This window comes from Trachinotus anak, unplaced genomic scaffold, assembly GCF_046630095.1.
Source record: "Trachinotus anak isolate AG129_WGS33_773 ecotype Australia unplaced genomic scaffold, CSIRO_AGI_Tana_v1 ptg000008l, whole genome shotgun sequence".
In the NCBI taxonomy this organism is placed as follows: Eukaryota; Metazoa; Chordata; class Actinopteri; order Carangiformes; family Carangidae; genus Trachinotus; species Trachinotus anak.
In genome coordinates this window covers 15,764,742-15,779,055 of record NW_027273859.1, presented here as the reverse complement: position 1 = coordinate 15,779,055, position 14,314 = coordinate 15,764,742, and the positions used below count along the sequence as shown (strand labels likewise).

The window sequence follows — 14,314 nt, the reverse complement described above, 5'->3', positions numbered from 1 at the left end:
TAGAACTGTGTTTTAAAAACCAAGTAGCCTCAATGAGGCAAATGAAATACTAGAAAACAGTTTGCCACCTGCCAATTAAACAGCCCATTTAGTCTTACACCTTTGTCTCAGTGTATCACCATTTTAGAGATTAGTCAAGCATGCCTACTCAGGCTGGGCTGGTCTTTGTCCGGGCACGTACAGTCTTGTGTTGGTGTGGGTGAAGAACAAATTAAAACACAAACCAGGTAAACTGAAAGCCTTGATTAAGTCCAATACCAAATCCATGTCTCAAAATGATCATGTTACTATTTTCCTTTGGTTTTCATGACAAAGAAAAAAACAGCAAGACCAAAACTGAAGAAAAGTCATCAGTCTGATACAGGGAGAGGGTGAACCAAGACTGGACTTGGAAAAGTACAACCCTTTAGCTTAAATTAAAAGATACAGCATACAGTACATAAATATCACCTATTAAATAACTTCATTTATAAATATCTGTCATTCAAGTATCCACAATAGTGTAATAAATATTTATCTTAAGATGTACCGGTACCCAACAAATTATTATTGTAAGAATTAAAAATGTATGAATTTCATTAAATACTACGTGCATCTGAGTCAACATGTAAATAGCACTGAGGACGAGTAAAAAGAGAAAAAAATAACCCCACACCTGAACGCAAAAAAAAAATCAAAACATATACACACACACGCACACACACACATACACACACACATACTTTCACCTTACTGATTCTAATACATACAATATATTATGGTCTGCCTCCATGGGAAAATATGTCTCGGTAGGTTTCCCCTTGAGAACCCTCATGTAACACATATCATCACACACTTCTGATACTTGTACATTGTCCAGTGAACTCTTAACCCTTTCAAACATTTATAAAATTACCAAAATAACTCATGATGTATTTGCCTCACGCTGTATTTAGTCTTGTCAGTGAAAAATGTATTATGCATTTATAAACACTAAAACAGCCTTGCATAACTTGCCTTTGTTCTGTGTATAGGCTACACATCAAATGGAATTATTATATTATAATATAATAATTGTTAATTCAAGCAACTGGATTTTTATTATCTTCTCCTTGGTTGTGCAGTTGGTTGAAATAACTGGGCTTCAGGAATGGCTGCAGCTGAGCTCTCATGCTGTAGAGACACAAAGCCTTTCTCTCCATGATCTCTCCCAGCTTGTTGACATATTCCCCAAATGTCTGTAAGACAGAGAGACAAACTGTGAGGATAGACAAAAGTGTGTAGTCACTTTAAAATGTACATATTATAAAAACGACGAGGGAGGACATAACAATTTAGCTAACAATTGTGGGTTTGATTTATTCTGACCATATCAGGCTGCTGGCACAGAAGCGTCCCTTCTTTATGACATAAATCTTCCATCTCTTCTAGCTGTGCCCAGTGGGCCTGGACAACACTCCACCTAAAATTGGATTGAATTAGAAAAGAGACAGAAATATTTTATTCAAACTAATAACCCTCATTACATTATTATGTCTGTTGGATTAACATGTGTGAACAAGATTTTCAGTTCTTTCTTTTTCACTGAACAAAATAGTGAGAATTCTGTTACTTACTGGGCATGATCCAAGTCTTCCGAGGCAGACAGATGGATTATGGGTCTAATTTGCTGATTGCTTGTGCTTTCTTGACCATTTGACTCTGCACGGCTGTTTGGTTGGAGTGAGTTGTTTGAGGTGCTTGAATGATTTGAATGTACTGTGCGACACTGGCCAAAGACACTTTCTGACTGTAGGGTTGAAATGGAAGAGACAGGCTTGTTGTGGATGTTGTATGTATATTCTGTTGGCATTTGTGCGGCACCATTTGAGATTGACCTCGATGAATCAGTGTTCCTAGAGTGCTGGACAAGGGGTGAGATGGAATGCAAGACAGAAGTTTGCATAGAAGCACAAGTAGAGGGTTTATGTGGGGTCGCAGGGGTGTTGTTGTCAAGGATTGGCCTGGCTTGGGGTTTCTGACTATTCTCTTGATCTTGAAGAGAGACCAGCACAACTTCAGGAATGGGAGGTTTTGTCCCACCTGGACAAGATAAAAATTTGTTCACATACAAATTTCTAAGCACTAGTTAGTGCACATACTCAGAGAACTCACACTTACCTATTCCATGGTGCTCATATGTGGCACAACACATGCCTTTTCCTCGCTCTGTGTGATTAACAGCTGTCATGGTCTCAAAGGTGGGAGGGCAGTGGGTCTTCAAAAGAGATGGATGAAATTCTTTGTTTTCTTCCTCTACAACTTTCCCTGCCATCCCTGCACATGTGTGATGTTCTTTTCCCTCTACCGTTCTGTTATCTTCTCCCCTTTCATTCTCAAGCACACAGACTGAGGTGGTGTTCTGTTCACCTTGAAGGAAGGACGCTGTAGCAACCTGTTGGTCCACCTTAAGCAAGGAGATGCTGAGGGGGTTAGTGATGTAGCTAAGAGAATCTGCATAAGTCTCATCTTGAGGTAAACCCATCATCTTGGCTTTCACTTCTGGATGTTTGTGTACCTGAGTACAAGCTGCATTTTCAGGTAGTTTGTTAAGGGCCTCAGTAGGTATCATATATCCAGTCTGTGTGATGGAAGTAGAGTGAGGTACTGTGGTTGACTGGGAATTAGAAAATTTGGTATTTTGCAGTGGTAGAGGCAGGATGTTGGAGGTGCACCTGGTTTGTTGTGAATCCCGAGGGTGACCACTTAGTTTGTTTGGCGTCAGGAATGCATCGATATGTTCACAGGCTGGGGAGAGTGGTCGTTCTGCTGGAGCTCGTTGATTGGGTGAACCAAAAGGGGGGTTGTTCAAGAGGCTGTTACTGTCATTGTTGCTGTGGGTGGACACTAAACTGAAACTGTCAGCTCCTCCTTCCTCCTCAGTACGCCACACTCCATCAGCTGGGACATCTGAGGAATCCAGTCTTTCCTCACCCACTTGTCCTCTGTCGTCTAAATGACAACCACAAGACATTTGTGCCACTACATTAGTCAGAATAGCACCTGTCATCCTATCTGTTTGCTCTGTCTCTGTTGTCGCCATCCAGGCCCACCTCCTCTCTTCCCCCTCCATCCCAGCTGGTGCCCAATCTTCTTTCCTTACTCTTGCTTCGCCTGTGGCCCCCATTGACCTCCTCTTATCACTTTCACCTCTGTCTTGTTCAAATTTTGCCTCTGTTCCTTCCCAGGATAGCCTCAAGTCTTCACCAACACCACCAGAGTCACCATGGGGATCTTTATCATTATTGTTACTGGAGTTTGGAGGGGTTTCAATTTGAAAGCGCATCTCACCACTGGGAAAAGGCAACTGTCCTCTGTTACCCTCAGCCCTAACCTCAATCCCGGCTTTGTACATATCTAAAACCTCTTCTAGACAAACAAGGCCAGAAGCTGAGAAATGGGAAGAGTGTCGGAGAGAAGGAGAGTTAGATGCAGAGACAGAGGGAGAGCAAGAGGCCTGACAAGAGGAAGAGAAAGATGAACCTGCAGAAGGTGAGAGGAGATTGACAGATGAAAAAGCTGATGAGGGCATAAACTGCTGCAGCTGCTGGTGATACCGTCTCAAATGCCTCTGCTTCTCCTTATCCCTTTCATCAACCTTTTTCAATTCTCTTTCCCTTAGTCTTTCTACTTCACTACACGCGTCTCCACTGCTTTCCACTTGTCTTTGCTGCTGTATCCATCTTCTTTTCTCCTCTCTCCCCCCTTTCACAGTGTGATGCTGGTTCTCTTTTTCTCTATGGCAGATTCCAGATTCCTGATGAGTTAAAGATTCTTGCTCCCCCCACGAATTAAGCTGCTCATCTGCTGACCATCCCAACACCTGCCCCGCCCTGGCATTTTGGTCCCTAATGGAGTGACTGTTAGTTCTTCTATAACTTTCATTTTCTCTTCTGTCTTTTCTTTCAGCTGCTCCCTCCCTCCCATGCCTCTTATCACCCATTCCCAGCCAACCTCTAACTGGTGTAATGTGTTCAAGTCCAATCCCTTTTCTGTGCCTTGCACTTGTTTCTGCTTCCCATCTGCTGCTCTTGGGTGTGGAGCAGAGAACTGTGTTCCCTGTGGGCAACCTTGTGTTAAGTATTGTGGGACTAAAACCCTCTCTTTGTCTCCCTAACTTCTGCTTTTTAGGGGGACTTTTCCCTCTGGTGCCAACACTGCTAACACTGCTGCTGTTGCTGTTGGATAGGTTATGTTTAGGGGAGGGTATTGTTTTGCCTCTTCTTCCTCCTCTCAGTCCTCCTTGTCCCCTCAATTCTTTCACCCTATGAAAAATGAAGTAGACATAACATCAGAAGTAGCAGTCACTGATTAATGCCACTATAGCCCTGGATACAACAATGGAAAAGGATCAAAATTAAAACAGAATCATCTTATTTAAAACCACCACTACCTGATTCATATAATTAAATATTAACAATTAATATTTTTTCTTTTCAGAAACTAATATCCAATTCCTCCCTCTACACCTATCAACAAATACACACACAACACACACACACACACACAAAACACTTACCGATCAGCATATCTCAGTGTATTCAGTGTGTGTTCAGTTGCTGAGTGACCAGGTGAAATGTTGGCAATCATGCATGTCATTGAGTCACCAACAAATGAGTCTTTCAAAACCTAGAATCAGAGCAAAGTAATCCAATATGAAAACAAAGAGGAGTTTATTGATTGAACTAGGGAAATAAATAAATAATCACCCAGGATATTTGCACACACTTGTATCATTAATACTCATAACAGAAATATTGAAAATGGTTCCATAAAAACTAGTAACTTAACTCTTACTACCTGAGTAAGTTTGCTTTGTCTGAAGGGTGTGTGCGATTGCTCTTGATCAAGGGACCGAATACATTCTTTAAGCTGAGAGAGAAAACAAATGAGAAGCTATGTAAAATTCCACCATACATTCACAAATATCTTTGACTTCATGTGGGATCTCTGAGTTTGTGAGCATGTGTGTGTGTGTGTGTGTGTGTGTGTATCTTACAGCCAACAGACTCTGGTTGATCTCAGCTCCCTCCATACGACTCTGCCTGTCTGGTTCTTTGGTATCTGATGCCCTCTCACTTCCTGCCAGGTCCACAAACCACATTCTACAGAGACACACACAAACACATACATATTTTTTAGTTCGGTTATTTTACATCAGTATTAATGGGCTTATTTGATCTACTACACAATATCTCTATTAGTGCTTAAGAAGAAAACATGACATACAATGGAACATAATGGATGTTGTCACTCACCTGCCAGCTAACTGTTGGTTTGGACCTCTAAGCTGAATCTGAAGCAAGGCATGAGATCGAGATGAGAGTGGATTCACTCCACTCATCCCCTGTGTGCGCTCCTCTGTTCCCTGTGAAATCACCTTTGTAAGGGCAACAGGAGGAAGGAGGCAAAAAAGGGAGAGATTGAGATATTAAAAGGGATTTTTGTAGTCACTACATCAAACAAAACAAAAAAATTCATATCATTTTTCTTCCTGAGTAACATTTCATGTATTTAATAAATACAGTTGGTGGCTGTTGGTGCATCTGTGAGGATGGAATCACAGAATCATCCAATGTGAGATGCTAGATATAGTCAATATTGGACTTGAAAGTATTTATATTTACTGTTGCACTCTGCGAAATACACTAAGAACTAATATTGAGTGTTTCTTGTGTCAACAAAATGAGACATAAAGAAATAAGATACAACTGTCAAGGTTTTTATAACATCATCATCAAAATCAGTTGAAATGCAATTAAAACTTAGAAATAAAAATTTAAATTAATTCTTCTATCATGAATTTGGGAAACAAGACAGTCACCCATGAAATTTAATTTTTCTTGATAAATCGCTGATTTTGAAACCGTAGTATTCATATTAATGTGTTTTAAAGGAAGGAGTACTATTCAGAACACCAGCTCTGGACAACACAACATGGACATGAGGCAACTTTAAAGAAAGGTGTGAACCTCCAGCAGTGAGCTGACTGAGTCCACCCTGACATTAAGCAGCCCTGCAATGTGAACCACCTTCTCTCCATCCTCTCTGGCAAATAACCTACAAACAGAAGAAAGAAAAAAGAAAGATTAAGAGGGAGAAGAAATAGAGTAAAAATAAAATAGTTTTTGACATGAATCCATATATTAACAAGAAGACAGCCTGGTTCTGTTTGATGGGGATGCTACCAAAAATAAATGATTCCTTGGAAACCCTGAGGACAGAAGTTGTAATTTTAAAATAATATACATAACTGCATAACATAACATGCATAACTGATCAAGTTTTGTTTTTTTATTATAATAAAACACAAACACTCAAACAAACACACCTTTTCCTGCGGTCTAGCAGGTCATACAGCTGTCCACAGTAAATCTCAAAGAAACTGACATACACCAGCAGGGGTGAGTAAGTGTATGTTGTGGACAGGTGAGCAAAAATGTCCTGGGCTGCAAGTGCATACAACCCTGGTGTCCTGGGGGATGAACCCAACATGGTGTGAGTCTTCCCTGCACCTGTCTGGCCATATGCAAAGCAGGTGGCCTTGCCTCTATGGATGCACACAATACAAATATAGATAGTTAAGAACAGATTCATAGAAACACAAAAATGTCTAAAAGCATGTATTTCAAACCCCAAAAGTGACTTTAGCACATTTGGGTAGAAAGGAATGTAGGGTGACAGCATACACAACTCCAAGTACCACTGCATCATTGCTAACCTACCCACTGAGCATGTGTTGCACCAGAGGATATGCTGTTCTTTGATACACCTCCTCATTGGAGCTCTCCTCTCCAAAAACCTTGTCAAAGTAGAACCTGTGCTGAAAGGACAAAACAGCATGGCAGCCTTAAAGTAAATATCCAGCCTTACATTTCCAGAATTTTATAACAAAACACCATATTGAACATTGTCACAGTTTAATAGTATGTGTTTAGCTGGAGACATTTCTATCATTTTCATTTACATTTACTCATTTGGCAGTGACTGAAAAAGTGACTTACAAATGAAGGACAATCTTTAGTTACAGTATAGATACATGAAAAAAAAACACTGTCAGACAAAATAGTGATTTGTCATTGTCTCCTCTCTGGACATCTACCTGTAGTATGTATTGTGTGAGATCCACAGCTTCTTTGCTTTCATGGACAATCACACACTCTCCACCTGAAGTTGTCACAACATCTGCTTCTCCTCTCCTGCTCTCTGCATGTGTCAGAGGTCTTTTCCTCACACACACGCTAATACGCTGCTGTCCTTCTTGCCTGGTACACACACACACACATACACATGTCGATCACAGTCAAAATTAGAATGATCCAAATGAAACAATGCTCATGTGCAAACGCACAAATTTCATAATACAAAGAGATATGATCACATAAAGTATGCAAATTATTAAAGAGTTGTGCATTTCTAGGAAACCTCTCTCCACTTACTGTATTTAATATACTGTATCTGTCTTAAAATAATAATGTGTAAGTAGGGAGTAAGCAGTGAGGACAATACAAACCACTGTCACTCACTTTTTGTTTGAAGCAGGAGGGGAACTCTGTGGTAGTCCATAGTTGTAGCCAGCTGTTCTTTTTGATTCATATACAGGCGTTGGCTTTGCCATGCGTCCAGAAGCCTCATAATTGCCAATTTCTTCATTAAGTTTTTCTGTCTTAGAGATTCTTTTCTTGTCTTTGTGCCCACCTGGTTTGTTGTCAAACCTCTTTGATGCTGCTGTTGCAGGCCTAGGTTTTTGTTTGTGGAATGAGACGAACTTTGGTGATAATCTGGTGTGAGAGTACATGGCAGTTCCTCCTGTAATATGTGGCTTGGTGTTTCCTCCCGTGTGACGATTGGATGGACAACTATGGACATCTGTCCTGTGGTTGTGGTTCCCTTTGTAACCATATACCACAGCACTTCCACTGTCAAGTTTAAGCTGCAGAGGTGTGGCTGACCCTTTGCTCTGGACTTGCCCATCATTTCTATTATGACTTGCACAGGCATGAACGGAGCCTACTGGACGAGAAGGTAGCTTCTGATGATGATCAAAGGTTTCACAACTGAAATCAAGCCGTCTGCAAACACGTGATGGTCTGGCAAAAGTGGCTGAATTTAGCTTATTCACAGCACCACCCTTCTCATCCTCATCATCATATACATCTTCATCAGGATCTTCATGGCCATCATAAATAAAACTACTATCCCCTACAGCATAGCTTTCATTACCACCATCAGCGCCATAATCATCATAATCATAACCATCTTCGCATCCAAGACCCTCCAAGTCAAGAGTTTTGACCATTTGTACAAGATGAAAGAGTCGAGTCCTGTCCTCCATAGTGCGGATCCCCAGGATGGGATAGTCCTCCATGGTCAAAGCTGAAAGGTGGGCTGCATGATGAACTCCCATGGAGGTAAACCTGAAATGACATAAGACAGAGGGGGACAAGTAGTCAGAGGAGAAGACACAGTAACTGTGAGTTTGGACATCCTGTGGGTGAGTGCGCTTACCTAGCATAGTGATGCTGTAGCCCAAATGCTCTCAGACACTCATCCAGGCCAAATGTCATTTCCTCCCCCTCCTTTTCTTTTTGTTTTTCTTGTATTTCACTGCACCTACCCTGAGAACGGCAGACATCTCGGTTAAGTCTTTCCATCAGTTGATCACAAAAAGCAAAGGCATGCAAAAAGTGACGTAATTCTATGATGGCAGGCTAATCTTACACAGAAAAAAAACTCAAAACAACTACAAAATTCACACAACACAACACCTCTACTGCAGCCACACCACTTTTTCCAAGACAGTGTGTCCTTTCTGGTATCCCTCCCTCAGTGATTTCTGTCAGAGACTGATGGCCAATGGTCGGTCACTGTGTCATTACTACCACACTGCTTCTGTCGTGGTGGTAAGCAAAGCACAGGACACTGGTATGATGCTGAAATTTGACACTTGGTCAGGATGGAGCCAGGGCAACACACTGCAGTCATGTCACATATTTTTGTATCATAGCAAATATGATATATATAGCAGACACAGGCAAGCAACTGTTGCTTCTCTGGCTTCTGCAGCTGTAATATTCTTGCCATATGGCACTTGGGTGAGACCCTCTTGATATCTATTCACAAGGTAAGGGTGCTGTGCAGTACTGTGCTTATGAAACAGTCCAGTGCTTCAAATCATGTCATTCAGAACAAGGGCAAGTGTTAGATCAATATTTTCTTCAGCCTGAGGCACAGTCATGAATCCCTGTCGTGTCTCTGTTACAGTAATCCAAGGCAAACTTAATTGTAGAAATGGCTGCACAGTATCAAGTAAATAGGAACTATGTTGTTGACACCTTTCCAAGTGTGTTGCTAAAATGAACGTATACTCCAAAATAAAGAAGTTGGGGTTTTTAAATGACTGCCAAAATCAAAATACACAGTGTTACGTGATTAAATGACTGTGCTTAGCTAGTAGTTTTTTGTGTATTGTGTATGCGAATTGGCTAATTGTAAAAATTTTCTAAAAGGCAAAAATCAACAGAAAACTTACCAGATGCACAGCAGATTTTTTCTTTTTCTTTTTTTATCATCAAATAGCAACTGAATGATCGGTGACGGTTTCTCTGAAGGAGCAAATTGAAATGACAAAATTCATTAATTTTTCACAAAGTTGCTCGCTTGAGTAGTATCACCATTTCCGTACACAGTGGGTCACCATAACGACGAAAACGGTTTCCCGCTGTTAGTTCACACACTCCTGTCGTAACTAGCAAACCCACGAACAGCAGAAATTAAGACATTTAATAAGAGCTGAGCACGGAATTCAAGAAGGACAGCCGGTCAAATTACGCTCTGATCAGCATAAAAGACCAAGATAATCCCTCAGAGGGCTTAATGCCCACCAACAAACCTACTAAGACAAAAAGCCATCTCACACTAACCCCATTAGACTTTTGCCCCACTGGCTTTACATGCTGTATGGAGAGCTGACAAATAGACCACTGATAGATCTATGTTTATGAATGGTGAGACACGGGAATTATTATTGTTATTACTTGGGTTATTTTACACAATCTACAGCCATATATTATTATAAAGTGTACCTACCACAATCCATTATACTATATACTGACAAGCTATATATTATATACCTTAAATTAATTTTATATATCGTAACAGCGAATACACGCATACTTTGTGTACACTTGGCATATTCTCTGCCCGCAATTAAAGAAAAATAAAATACAGTAAGCCGTAGAGGGGGAACAGACCATGGAATTTCCTTCAGCCTGTGTTTCACTGGGGACAACTTTGGATGTAACACACAACATTTACACTCGTTCAAACCATAGACTGTATATGGGTCAAACTTATCGGAACAGGCTTTCTTGAAACGCTGACGAAGTTGAGTTTTAATTTGACAAATGTCCAAATGAATGTAGAAGGCCTGATAAAGCATTAGCGCATTCGTGTGTGTAATTTCAGCGATAAAGTTTCATGTCCCGCCCAGAATGTGTAACCAAACTGGCATCTTCAGCAACCTGTAGCCGTGCTACCAGACCAGTCAGAGATGTAACCAGGCTACATTAAAGGGTGAGTTCATTTAGTATTTAGACTGAGCAGTTAAGAGTAAGAGCTAAACATAAGAGAAACTGCTTCATGAATAGCCCATGGTTATCTTCTGTTTGTGCCTTCTGTTTTGGTCTTGATTGTCAGATTGTGCAGAATTATGTGCCACCCTTTAGCCCCCCCCCCCCCCCCCCCCCCTCATAATCTGTTTAACTTGCAAAAATACCAGCTTTCTGTGCCAAGATGTGTAAAGGGAAACATGTTGATCGAGGAGAGATAACGTAGGTTAAGGGAGTATAAGCAGTGTTCATGAAGAAAGCAGGTATGTGCTTCCCATGCAGTCTGAATTAATCCAGACTATTAGTGAGAAACTATGTGGGCTACATGAAACAGACCCCCCAACCCCCTCTCTCTCTCTCTTTGGCTCAGTCACTCACATTTTGGTTAAATTAAGAGATGCAATTTGTAAAATGTCCCTTCAGAAATGTTCAGGTGTATGCACCAAATGTAAAAGCAGAAAAAATGAAAGGTCCTGAGGCATCTGGAACATCAATGTATAAGCAACAGGTTTCACAGGTCTGCAGCTTAGTTTGGTAGAGTGACACAACATGTATAACATGATCGATTGTGGGAGAAAATGTCTGACTTAGCAGATACTTAACTGTATGCCTTGGGGACATTTTAATCACTTTGTTCTCTTAATACTCTGGCGTCTTCCCACAGTCCAAAGACATGCACGTTAGGTAACTCTGAGTTGCCCATAGGTGTGTATGTGAGTGTGGATGGCTGTTTGTCTCTATATGTCAGCCCTGTGATAGACTGGCGACCTGTCCAGGGTGTACCCCACCCTCGCTCAATGTCAGCTGAGATTGGCTCCAGTCCCCCGTGACCCAGCAGTATAGATGATGGATGGATGGTTGATAATCAGGAAGTTGGTGGAAATGAGCAAGAGTGAGACTTTTTTGGATTAACACAGTCTGTGTTATGTTTTATTTATGTCTGTTGGAGCCATCTACAGGTGTGTGAATTAATTAAAGGTCTACAAACACCAGTATTCATCACCATTAATTTATTTGCAATTAATATGTTGTAAAACATAAAATTGCTTTTAAACTATAATATCATTAATTAACAGGAAACTTGTGGTAAGAAGTGATCAACATGTCCTCTGAAGAGGAGACTTCTCAGACTTCTTCCTCCTCCTCTTCCTCTTCCTCACCTCCTTCTGACTCACACTTCATTGGGAAGAAGGAGGACATTGTCAAAGCAGGGCGCGTGACCAAACTGGTGAATGGATGCAGAGACGTACTGGTCCTGTACCACCAGGGACAGCTTCATGCAATGGACATGCGCTGCTACCGTAAGCTTTGAGTGTGTGGGTGTTATTTGTGTTAACGTAATGCATAAAGCCACAATTTTTGACATTCCTAATGTGTTTTCAAATGTGAGTTTTTAAGTATGACGATAGTCTCTGCAATGGCTGATCACATGTTTTTCTATTGTCAGATTCAGGTGGTGCATTACAGTATGGAGACATTGAGGTGAGTTGCCTATTACTTTCACTGACTATTCAAATTAATTTACTAAAAAAAAAAAAAAAATTGACATACAGTCACTCTAAATACTTATGCATGAGTCCTAATACCTATAATCCTTTTTTGTCAGTTGGTTAAAAACTTTTGTTCGGGGTTTTTCTTGTGTATCAAATAGCTGATAAATACCAAGTTCTCTTGTGAGACTGCCACTGCAGCTGTCGTCTAATCACCTTCATCATTAGGAGTTTAATGGGCGGATGTGCATCATATGTCCTTGGCACAAGTACAAGATCACACTGGCAGAAGGGGAAGGGCTTTACCAAGCTGTGGACGATCCTACAGCCAAACCCCTGAGAACTCATTGGTGCTCCAAGGGTGTCAAACAGAGGATCCACAAGGTCACTGAGGTCAACGGGGATGTATACGTGACACTGAACAACTCCACCGAGGCCATTGACTCAGATGTCTACCAGACTGAGAAATACAGAACTGTCTTACTCAAGGCCCAGCCAGAACCCAAGATCAAGAAATAGCTAGCAAGGCAAGGATTCGTTGAATATACAAAGCATGCTTCAAGGACAATTTTGGAAGCTTTGTTTTACAAGGAAACATTAAAAGCTTCAAGAGGAGGATATGCGGGATGTGTATTGTTTAATTCAGTAAATATTTAATGTATAAATGTCTGGCATTTATGACTTCATTCAAGAACTTTTTGTTTTGCTACAAAATATTGGGATTATAATGATTAAATAATTTTAAAATATACTATTTACTTTTGGTAGAAATTATTTCTGATTATTTTATATATATAGTTTCTCCTGTCTAGTAGATAAAATGATCAGACTTTGTAGTAATTTCCTGGATTTGATGCTGTTGGTTCAGAAAAAACAAACAAGGTGTTACTTTAGGCACTGGTGAACTGACCCTAACACTGAACAAAATTTTAACAATGTATCAATGTGGGATGTGTATGATGTGGAAAAATAATCAGCAGATTAATTGATATTGGAGAAAAAACATAGCTGCAGCTACAGTTAGTTATTTTTGTCTATATAATTGGTATAGGACTAAAACAAAACACAGTTACTGCCCTTTAAAGGCCCTGTACAACCACACAGGTGTTTCAGTCTCTGACTTGACCTCTTCTAAGTACATTTAGTTAAGTACTATACATAAAACAATTTTGTACTTCACTTGAGTGCTTCCGTTTTTTACCTAAAACTTGTCTTACACTATCTTTCAGAGGGAAACACTGTACTGTATCGGTCCAAAACATCTAGTTTGGCATCCGCATTAATACGTTAAGGCCATAGAAAATACTGTCTTAACATGTCAATTTTTTTTATCAATTAAGATGACAAAAAAATACTGTTCACACACCAATTTTAAAACGTTTAAAATTGAATACTACCACTTTATCAATTTCTGAGGATAAATCCATGGGACTCATTTTAAGAGAAAAATAATGCCCCAATCAACCTACCTATGAATTGAGGTTAAGAAATAATATTGATTGAATTGGGATTAAGAAATACTATTTAAGGTGACATTAAAATCCGTTTTTTGTAGGCTACTACTTAATGAGAAAAAATGTAAATTATATACAATACTTAACATATTGATTGAATGTGGCGTGTTTGTCTACATGTCCACTAGTTGACAGTAGAGAGCACAAATATGAACCTGTTGGATAGATTTTGGGGGAAAATAAAGAATTTGGAGTTTTGCAAGCCATTGATTTTCTGAATGCTTGTGAGATTTTAATCCAACCAAAGCATACTTGTATATATATTTTTTAATATTTATGTTGTGACTATAATAAAAAAAACAAAACAAAACAAAAAAAAGTTTACTCTTGCAGTATAGTCACTTAGAGAGTGTTACTGTTCAACATCACATTTGTATTTATTATTATAATTTATTATTTGTATTTAAATGAGACTGGATGAAAACACATATGGTCTGTTGTTAGACCTTCTGGATAGGAATGAGAATCTGTAGAGAATGAGACAGAACATGTGCACGGGAGGAGTTGGGGTGGAACAGGGAGCAGAGTGCCATTAATGAAACCTGATTGAGGAGTGCTCTTGAACCATTAACATATACTGTGTACAAGCGGATACTTGAACTTCAACAGATATCAACTAAACCACTCTCATTCCACGCCACTCACCATGTTATAGGTAGCATACTTGCCCAGAAAGTTAAAC

At 40.0% G+C, this 14,314-nt stretch overlaps 2 protein-coding genes across 5 annotated transcripts; one reads left to right on the top strand and one right to left on the bottom strand.

Annotated features, from left to right (window-relative positions):
- Nucleotides 1-228: 228 nt before the first annotated feature.
- LOC139624172 (kinesin-like protein KIF24) lies at nucleotides 229-10,163 on the bottom strand. 3 transcript variants are annotated; one of them, XM_071483042.1, is made up of 15 exons: nucleotides 9,551-10,162; nucleotides 8,527-8,636; nucleotides 7,545-8,435; nucleotides 7,121-7,283; nucleotides 6,744-6,841; nucleotides 6,350-6,568; nucleotides 5,991-6,078; nucleotides 5,277-5,398; nucleotides 5,018-5,123; nucleotides 4,819-4,890; nucleotides 4,538-4,647; nucleotides 2,140-4,283; nucleotides 1,596-2,061; nucleotides 1,348-1,441; nucleotides 229-1,217 (listed from the first exon to the last, which is right to left on the bottom strand). In XM_071483042.1, the coding sequence occupies exons 2-15, from the start codon at nucleotides 8,583-8,585 to the stop codon at nucleotides 1,062-1,064; spliced, it is 4,788 nt and encodes a 1,595-aa protein (XP_071339143.1). In that variant the 5' UTR covers nucleotides 8,586-8,636; nucleotides 9,551-10,162; the 3' UTR covers nucleotides 229-1,061. The 3 variants fall into 3 exon arrangements, with proteins under 3 accessions (XP_071339143.1, XP_071339144.1, XP_071339147.1); XM_071483043.1 differs by lacking the exon at nucleotides 9,551-10,162 and adding an exon at nucleotides 8,787-9,533; XM_071483046.1 differs by lacking the exon at nucleotides 8,527-8,636 and having other exon boundaries at nucleotides 9,551-10,163.
- Nucleotides 10,164-10,299: 136 nt separating this feature from the next.
- LOC139624171 (Rieske domain-containing protein) lies at nucleotides 10,300-13,297 on the top strand. 2 transcript variants are annotated; one of them, XM_071483041.1, is made up of 4 exons: nucleotides 10,300-10,593; nucleotides 11,705-11,929; nucleotides 12,082-12,110; nucleotides 12,347-13,297. In XM_071483041.1, exons 2-4 carry the CDS (start codon nucleotides 11,731-11,733, stop codon nucleotides 12,635-12,637), a joined length of 519 nt encoding a protein of 172 aa, XP_071339142.1. In that variant the 5' UTR covers nucleotides 10,300-10,593; nucleotides 11,705-11,730; the 3' UTR covers nucleotides 12,638-13,297. The 2 variants fall into 2 exon arrangements, with proteins under 2 accessions (XP_071339142.1, XP_071339141.1); XM_071483040.1 differs by having other exon boundaries at nucleotides 12,076-12,110.
- The last annotated feature ends 1,017 nt before the right edge of the window (nucleotides 13,298-14,314 follow it).